General features: G+C 42.8%; 1 protein-coding gene across 3 annotated transcripts; it reads right to left on the bottom strand.

The window, feature by feature from the left end:
- Window positions 1-318: 318 nt before the first annotated feature.
- Window positions 319-6779, bottom strand: si:dkey-256h2.1 (uncharacterized protein LOC337520 homolog). 3 transcript variants are annotated; one of them, XM_058648326.1, is made up of 12 exons: window positions 6187-6779; window positions 5201-5334; window positions 4942-5117; window positions 4430-4590; window positions 3962-4102; window positions 3761-3882; window positions 2916-3084; window positions 2501-2646; window positions 1909-2033; window positions 1660-1786; window positions 1028-1161; window positions 319-535 (listed from the first exon to the last, which is right to left on the bottom strand). In XM_058648326.1, exons 1-12 carry the CDS (start codon window positions 6651-6653, stop codon window positions 410-412), a joined length of 2028 nt encoding a protein of 675 aa, XP_058504309.1. In that variant the 5' UTR covers window positions 6654-6779; the 3' UTR covers window positions 319-409. The 3 variants fall into 3 exon arrangements, with proteins under 3 accessions (XP_058504309.1, XP_058504310.1, XP_058504311.1); XM_058648327.1 differs by having other exon boundaries at window positions 5201-5331; XM_058648328.1 differs by lacking the exon at window positions 319-535 and having other exon boundaries at window positions 1081-1196.
- Window positions 6780-9880: the final 3101 nt, after the last annotated feature.

Raw genomic sequence — 9880 nt, 5'->3', positions numbered from 1 at the left:
ATGATGATGATGATGATGATGATGATGCACATCTGCAGTCAGTGAGTCCATCCATCGTCAGGTAACAATAAATAAATAAATAAATAAAAGTAAATGAAACTGTAGAAGAAAGGAGAATAAAGTGAGGAGGAGGAAGAGGAGGTAAATTTGTGATAATTACACAGAATCCCAGAGATGATGCACTCAGAGACAAAGTGTCCTCAGCTCCAGAAGACACATGGAGAGTCTTTGAAGACGTCTTCAAAATGCTAATGGTTGGTTGACGTATGTGAGTGAGTGAGTGAGTGAGTGAGAAATGAGGTACTCAGTGACAGTGGCTGTAGGAAAATAGACATTTAATCCCAGATTTGACAGAACATTCAGCCTCTCATTCACTCATGAACGTCAACATTCAGAGTTTGTTTTTACGTCACTTGTAGAAGACAAAGAAAGAAGACATGATGATGTATCCGGGCTCTTGAGACGGATCAGGATTTCGTCCCTCGAACAAACCGAAGTAAAACACAGTGTTGGATTCAGATCCACTCAAGTCCAACTGAAAACACACGGAAAACAGAGAGACGTTCAGAATAATTACATAAAATGTTTATTTTATTTTGAAGGAATAACTACCAAAATGAACAATAAAGATAAAATAGTGAAGAATAACTTGTGTTTGTCAACAGTTGAGAGAAGAAAATGAAAAACAACATTTATTTTTTTCCATTTGAAAGTCAAAGTTTATCTGAATCCAATCTGACGAATGAGAACCTTAGAGAAACAAGTCAGGAAGAGATGTGATGACATCACAGTGTCTCTGGTCTCACACACACACACACACACACTCTTCAGAATCATCAAGAACCCTCTTCTGTTCACTCTGACCTTGGCTTTTCTCGTCATCGACAGGAACAGAGAGTTTTTTTAACAAGTTAAATTCACAACTTTCTTTTAAAGCCATGAGAAAAACAAGCAAAAAGAAAAAACTCTGGAAATATTAAAACAAAAATCCACTTAACACCAGTGTAGGTAAAAAAAACTCACAGACCTGTTTAGTGACATCCGTCCTCCAGGGGGCAACCTGTAGACCGTCACACCAGCCTCCTCGCCCATACAGCCACGTGCCATATTCGTTTGGCACCGCCCCCTCCATCACTTGCGTGGTACAGCCCAGCGGTGATACTGGACAGAAATAACTCATGTGACTAAAAAAAAATCTGCGAAACGATGCAATGCAACAAAATTTTACAAAACAATGTCATGTTAGAAAAACACGCAAAACGAAAGAAAAAATATTTACGCAACAAAATTTTTTTGCAAAACGCAATAATCTTAGAAAAACATGTAACTTAACAAAAATTACTTATGTGACACATTTTTTCCCCATACAACAGTGTTAGAAAAATGCGTCAATAACGTAAGAAAAATGACTTGCGTGACTAAAGAAAATTGAGAAACGATGCAACAAAATGTTACACTGCAATGTTAGAAAAACACATTAACGTCACAAAATAAATTACGATGACGAAAATTTTTACAAAATGTTATAAAACCATGTTTCTGACATTTTTAAATATTTTATAGTGAATGAATTGTAGAGACAAACAACATCAGAGCAGCTCCCCCTTGTGGGGGCGGGGTGCCATCGCATGTGTATCATGTGACCAAACTCGTCCTCACCTGCAGAGTCAAATATCAGAGAGTTGTTGAACGTGGCGTTGATGATAAAATGGTGGGAGGTGACGCAGAATTCACAGCAGTGGTTTTCATCGTAGCCGTGACCTGTGATGACGGCGAACAATTCCACCTGAAACACACACACACACACACACACGCCTGATGACAGGGGGAGGGGCCAGACACGGTGAGGAATCATTGGACAGGGGGAGAGGGGGAGGAGCCAGACACGGTCAGCAATGATGGTCACACCTTCCTTGTCGAGGCTGGGACAGTGAACTTGATTGGCTGGAACCTGTTGTTGTAGTTTTTGTCAAAGGTTCCCCCGCTGTACAGTGACATCACCCTGAAGGGGCGGAGCTTATCCACACGGGTACCTGTGAAAATGGAAATGTTCAAACAGAAAAATTCTCCCTTCTGCTGTTTTCAGATACTGTATTTAACGTCCGTGTTTTCAGAGGTTTAACGTCCGTGTTTTCAGAGGTTTAACGTCCGTGTTTTCAGAGGTTTAACGTCCGTGTTTTCAGATATTTAACGTCCGTGTTTTCAGAGGTTTAATGTCCATGTTTTCAGATATTTAACGTCTGTGTTTTCAGAGGTTTTAACGTCCGTGTTTTCAGATATTTAACGTCCGTGTTTTCAGATATTTAACGTCCGTGTTTTCAGATGTTTAACGTCCGTGTTTTCAGAGATTTAACGTCTGTGTTTTCAGATGTTTAACGTCTGTGTTTTCAGAGGTTTAACATCCGTGTTTTCAGATGTTTAACGTCCGTGTTTTCAGACTGGACTGAATTATGAAACATTATTTAAATGAGGAACGATCTCGGTGTTGAGGTTTAATTACCCGTCTCATTGCTGACACTGAACCTCAGGTTGAGGGAAACCATCCAAGGCATCGCCCACGGCGGCGTCTTCATGGTGAACGTGCATTTGTTGCTGTCCAGCAGGGGGAGCAGTGGAGACACGTCTGTGAGCCAGTGTCCGGTGCCTCTGTCAAAACAACACACACACACACACACTGAAGTCTGTAAACCACTCACTCTCCCACACCAAAGTCCATAGAGAAAATCAGTGATTTTAGCTCACAGGGACAAAGGAGCAGCTGGTCTACTGCTGCCTCGTGTGGTCACTTATAAATCTGATATATCTGAACAAAGGATTTTTAAAGCTGAATTGACAAAATAAGACATTTGAACTCAGTGATGGAGGCAGCAGTGGATCAACAACTCCTGTGTGTGAGCGGTCAGTCGTCGCCTCACCTGCGGAAGGCCGTGATCCACCGGCCTAGTTCTGCGTTACAGTACGGGCCGAGACGATCGCAGCAGACAAACAGCTGCACCGTGTGATCCCAGTGAGCACAGGACACGTCTCTCCTGCTGGGACACGACAGAGACACGTCCAGCTCCAGAGTGTCCACGTCCAACCAGCCTGCACACACACACACACACACACACGTTATCATTTAAAATGATGTTTCCATGTCATGTGACAGTGAAAATAGTCTAGAGAGTGAAGCTAATGCAAGTGACTCCACTGGTTTGTGTGTAAGTGTTTATGGAGCATCGGTCCAGTTAACGTTCACAAACCTTAGTCTTTTTGCTGCAAGGCAACATTGTTAACCACTACACCGCCGTGTGGCCTCTTACCTAGAGTCAGACAGATACAGAGGACGTATTGTGGTGTGGATGCTATGTGATTGACAGCTAAGAGTGGGTGTGCTGCTCTTCATTAAGCTCCGGGTTACGCTGTGACCTTGTGTGTCTGTGACGTTGTGTGTCTGTGGCGTTGTGCGTCTGTGGTTTTGTGCGTCTGTGGCATTGTGCATCTGTGATGTTGTGCGTCTGTGGCGTTGTGTGTCTGTGACGTTGTGTGTTTGTGCGTCTGTGACGTTGTGTGTCTGTGGCGTTGTGCGTCTGTGATGTTGTGTGTCTGTGGCGCTGTACGTCTGTGACGTTGTGTGTATGTGCGTCTGTGACGTTGTGCGTCTGTGGCGTTGTGCGTCTGTGGCGTTGTGCGTCTGTGACGTTGTGCGTCTGTGGCGTTGTGTGTTTGTGCGTCTGTGGCGTTGTGCGTCTGTGGCGTTGTGCGTCTGTGACGTGGGTACCTGAGGGCAGCCTGACTGTAGCCACAGCTCCTGCGTGTCCATGCATCAGCGCTCTGTCAAACACAGACAGAACGTCAGCAGGACGGTGAAGTTTGGTCTGAAGTTCTGTGTAGAAATCAAACCTGGAGAAGAAAACTAACAAAAATCACAACAAATACTGTTCATGAAATCACACAATCACCACGGCCATGTTTGACGCACCACTGCGCCTGCCAGCTGACGAAGCTGAACGAGGGGTAAAGAAAGCCGCCCATCTCAGCCAGCGCCCCCTGCTGGTCAATGCTGATGAAGAAGTTTGGACACGGAGTCGTCTGGAAGGACACATTCACCTTCTGTCCAAACCTACAACAGCAGAGAGACACACTGAGGTCATACCAGAGACCAGGACTGAGTCCACCTCAGAGACCAGGACTGAGTCCACCTCAGAGACCAGGACTGAGTTCACCTCAGAGACCAGGACTGAGTCCACTTCAGAGATTCAAACTGAATCATTTTGGTTTGTGGACAAAAACGTTAAATTGTTTATTAGGACATGAAAATAAACCAATACTCTTTGTTTTGTCTCTGCAGAGACGAAGCTTTTCCCCTGAGAGATAATACGCGGGCACTGAGTCCTTGGAGTTTAACCTTTGAAGAGAACAGTTAATCTGAAGCATCGACGTCACTCACCTCAGCGCCTGAGCCACCGCCGGCTCCAGGTGCACCATGGCAGCTGGGATGTCCAGCGAAGAATTACATTCATCCTTAACACAGTTCATGTCCTGGATCGGGTTTCCAGGCAGAGCATGGACCAGGACGCCGGAGGCGTTGGATTTAAACATGTTCTGCACCTGAGACGGACGAGGAGGGGACGGTGATGTGAGACTGGAGACGTTAATGTGTCAGACATTTAAAACAAGAGAAATACTCTGTCCCACACAGGAGCTGTCCTCTGCTGCCTCGTGTGGTCACTTTGTGTCACTGAAGTCAATCTGAACCAATGATTTCAAACACTGAATTCATTAAAATAAGACATTAGAACTTAGTGAAGGAGGCAGCAGTGGATCAACAACTCCTGAGTGTGTGATGTTAAAATCACTGATTTTCTCTGTGAGGTTTGGTGTGGGAGAGTGAGTATGTATGTGTGTGTGTGTGTGTGTGGGAGAGCGAGTGGTTTACAAACTTCAGTTTCCTCAGCTGACCTTAGTGAAGAAGGAGCAGTTGCCCTCAGACACCCAGGCCACAGCACCGGCCACGGACGGCGAAGGCTCACATCCATTTCCTGCGTCGGTCAAATTAAACGTCTCCTGACCCCAGCGTCCCTTGAGCCAGTCGTACCTGGCGTCCAGTCGCTTGATGATCGCCGGCATTTTCCATCCTGTGAGGAAGAAAAACAACACGCTTACACACGACAGACACCTCAGCAGACGCCTGTCTGTCCGTCAAACTCATCACTCGCACCGTCCGAGGTGAAGACGGCCTGTGAGAGTCCATGTTTGCGTCCCCAGGTGTAGAGGACATACGGGATCCAGTTCCCCAGAGAAAAGACCGGCACTGGAGAGATGTGAATCCTGGACAGAACCTCCTTCTTACTGCTGAGACACAGTCGCACATGTGAGGACGTCAAAGACACGAGGACACAGAACTGTCAGGAAATACACTGTTCACACGTGTGTGTGTGTGTGTGTGTGTGTGTGTGTGAGAGAAGAAACTCCCACACACACACACACACACACACACACACCTCTCTTTAGCCTTCAGTGTTAATAAATACATATTATTTTATTATAAATACACCGGGTACCAGGTTAACATGCATGTTAAGCCTCCTTGAAATCCTTGAAAGTTTTAGAATTTGGGGAAAAAATTCAAGGCCCTCAAAAGTTTTTTCAAAATCACCCTATGGGTCATTGAAATTGCTTGAATTTTGTTGAAGTTGATATTTTTTTCAAAATTCACAAACTTTCAAGGATTTCAAGGAACCTTGAGGGGCTACTTTTATGAGCTTTGAATTTTTTTTTCAAATTTACAAACTTTCAAAGATTTTGACAACCTATGGAACACCTCCTTGAAGGTTTTTGAATATGAGGAAAAAAATTCAAGGCCCTTGAAAGTTTTTGAAAATCACCCTAAAAAGACACACATTTAAAGTGTTTGAATTTTGTGAATGAAAGAAGTTGAGTTGATATTTTTTTCCAAATTCACAAACTTTCAAGGATTTCAATGACCAGTGGGAATCCTGAAGGGCACATCGGCAGTAACTCACGTCATTATATCTGAGATAGTGAAACGTTTGAGGTCGTTTATCATTAAGACAGTAACTCGTGTTATTATTGAGACAAACAGTAGTGAGTCAGACTTTGGAGACATTAACTCTCCACGCTGAGGCAGTAAATGTCTTTAATGTAAATACATAATAAGTCATGTAGTGAGTTGGTTTTGCCCACCTGTGCTTGGCGGCGGCTCGGTGCAGCTGCTCGCGCATCCACAGAGCATCAGTGACCGCAGACTCGTCCATCGACAGCAGCAGCAGCTGAGCGCTGTCCGGCAGATCCTGAAACAGAGAATCCACGGACTCCTCTGAGCTCCACAGACACTCCAGGAACGCGGACTTGTTGGTGAACGCGTGGATGATCGTGGAGGAGCCACGCGCGGCCCCGGGCTCGTAGGAGAACTCCCCGTCCAGAGTGAGGACTTTGAAGGCGTCTGCGGGGTCTCCAGGCTCAGGCCCGGAGGCAGAGAAGCACGGAGCGGAGGGTTTCCTGGATCTCTGGAGCCGGAGCTCCGTGTCCTCGGGACCTTTGCCCTGTTGTGTCCTCGGTGTCTTTGCTGCTGCTTTAGTCACATGATCTGTCAAAACAAGGAACCACAGGAGAACCAGCAGCAGCAGGGAGTTTGAACGCAGCACAGTCATGGTGATGATACCGTGACTCACGGTGAACCGTGAACACACCACAACATCGACAAACTCTGCGTCTGCATCTGTTTTCACTTTAGTTTCACTTTAGTTTCTTCTCCATCACTTCCCATTTTCTACACAGTGTGAAGATTCAAATCAGGGGGCGGGTCATATTTACGGAAGCCCTAAGAGGACACAAGTCTGAAAACGCGAAAGCCCCAAACACCGCGCTGGGAACGTCTTTTATTTCATTTTAATTGTGACGTAATAACTCATCATTTAGAGTTAATTCATTATTATTTTTGACAAACATTTTCGGTAACTAAACAACAACTTAGAATATTATAAATTATCATTATTTTCACATTTTGCGATTGCACGATTTTGCCGATAAGTCAAATGTGTCACAGTTAGTTGTTTTTTTTTGTAATTGTAAGAGTAAGGAAATAAAAAAATAGTTCAACCTTTTTCTATAATAAACTTTTTTGAGACGTGTCGGTCAAATGTGAGATAGAACGTCATTTTTGAGATAGTAAATAAACCTTCAGTATGTCAACATGTTTTTTAACTAATTATTTAGTTATTACATTGCTATTTTTTCAGTAGTAATTACACCTTGTGACATAATACAATGTTATTTTTAAGACAGTAAAACCTCTTTTGTTTATGATGCAGATTTGTTTATATCTGAGAAAAACAAATCTGTATAGATTTGTTTTGTATATATATATATACACACACACATATATATATATACACATATATACACACATATATATACAGTATATTTCAATAGAAGTAAAATTTTTAAATTTTAACAGGTCACAGGTCATCATCAAAAACAAGCAAAAAACAACCTTTGGATTAAAAAATGGAGTTTTAAAAACATTGATTAAGTCTCTGAGAACAGAAATGTGTTTTTACAGATTTTACTAGAAGATATTTTTATTATATTTGTCTTAAAAGTTCAAAATGAATGTTTGTCTGATGGTATTTTAATATAGAGAGTCATATTTCTCCAACTCTCAGGAGTTTACAGTAAAGCGCGTGTTTAGCGCCAGCTGCAGGTGAGTTGATGAACTGTGAACCCGTTCATTGACGTGACCTCAGAACAGAGACTCCGTTTACCTCTTTCACGATTCTTCACTGCACATGAATCTGAGCCCAACTACAACATGAAATGACTCTTCAGAATAATTCATTATCCTCATCCTCATTCATCCTCTCACTCCAGCTGTGTGTAAAAACGCAGCAGCCTTCGTGGATCCTCGGTGCTGGCGCATCGTGAGAGAAGCCGCGCGGGTGATTCTTCTCTGACTCTCAGTAAAAGAAAATCAACGCTTTTCTTTCGGAGTTGGAGCGAATTTACGCGCGGATTACGCACATTTTTACCGCGGTTTGCAGCGATGTTGACAGTGAAAGTGTTTACTAGGCTGCTGCTGCTGCTGCTGCTGATGATGATGGTCACTCATTTTTCCAGTCAACACATGGATGCGGACAAATGGAGAGAAGAGGTAAGACTTTAAAAAAACATAACAATAAAAGGTGAAATTGACTTTAGAGGAATATAAAGTCTTCATAATTATTCTATTTTTCTGTTTATTTTTACTCCCATAATTCTCTATATTTGCATATTTTCTGTCTTCTGCAAAAGAACAAGTGGCCAAACTCTGAAATAATCCCGGATGTTTCAGTGAGAATGATCAGAAAACCGGGACCACGTCACTCTCTTGGACTCATGGGAAAGAAAGAGTTTGGTAATAAAACTAAAAAGATTTCACTTATTTATTTAAATGACTTCAGGTCACATGACTCTAATCACTGATTTAACTCCTTTTCCTAAAGCAGCAAAACTGCAAAAAGTGCATAATCGTGAGTAGAACTGTTGCATATTTATATTTATATTTATATAAATGTATTTTTTTTAGAAAGAGCTTTGTGTTTTTCAGGTCACAAGTTTCAAACCTTCGTGGGTTTGATGGGGAAAAGAAGCTTTTCTCAGGATGAAGGTTTGAATTTATTCAACACGCCTTTATTGGCTCCATGAGAGTGAAATCTGCCTGGTAACAGATGATTTCATCCCTGCAGGAGCTCAGAGGAGGCGCGAGGACGACTGAGGAGAAAAAAACACAACAAACAAACATCTTCACATTACCTGCTGCTTCATTACAGTCCAGACTGAAGAAAACATTTCACCCTCTGTCACAACGATGTCAGGTTAAAGAGTCGAGTTGTTGCCAAACAGTGACATCTAGTGGAGAGAATTGATAAACACAAGTGGGTCTGAAAAACTAGGTCTCACACCGCTGCGTTCTATTTGTCATCGGAACTCAGAAACTTCACGTACCTCGAGTCCAGGATTCCAACGCAATCAACGTTAATATCACTTGTGTCGTGTTTGTTTCACAGTAAATATGTCGTAATTCATAATGCATGTCAAATATGTACAACAGCGACCTTAAAGGCACCGTATATAAAATGTTTTCAGCAGTTTTTGGTGTAGTTTCCTGTCACAGATGAACACTCACCTCACTCTTCTCTTCACACGTGTCTGTGAGAGTTGAACCTGACCTTCAGTCACAATCAGAACATGTTTAAGTTTGTCCACTGTGGGTTACTGTAAAACTCAAATCCACTCATACTTGTATAAACACACTAAAATCGACTCACCCGTCTGTATTTGAACTTCTCGCCACGTTTTTCAGAACAGATGAAGTTTCATTAAGGTCCAGCATTTGGTGGTGGGTGGAGCAACAGATCATAAACACCAAACCAACACATTAATAAAGTTTGTATACTGTAAATCAAATTTTAAATGGAGAATAAACTGTCGGAGTCTGGGAGGAGACGTTCAGTATCAATATATTAAAATATTACGTGGTGGATTTCTCCTCCACCACAGTGAAGTGGACAGGACCACACAGGGGCCCAGGGGCTAACACTGTTGACTCACGGCAAGAACGTCACAGGCTCAAATCCTGGTTCTGATTTGATGGGTTTTCTTGATTGTGCAGCCATTTTAGAGACACTGCACTTTATTACTGTAAAGACATTTGCTTTAATGCCTGTGTTGTCATTTGTAGACAGTGCCTGAGATGCGTTCTTAAAGTGCGGCCATGTTTTTGTTTTTTGTCACCTCCCACACGCCGTAGTTTGTCCAACATCAACTTCATTGTAATAAAAACATATGGTACATGTCTTATTGTTGACATGAATCACAGCATGGTCTGTGTTCAGGATCA

The sequence above is a fragment of the Solea solea genome, chromosome 13, assembly GCF_958295425.1.
Source record: "Solea solea chromosome 13, fSolSol10.1, whole genome shotgun sequence".
Classification (NCBI taxonomy): Eukaryota; Metazoa; Chordata; class Actinopteri; order Pleuronectiformes; family Soleidae; genus Solea; species Solea solea.
This window is presented reverse-complemented; position numbering and strand designations above follow the sequence as displayed.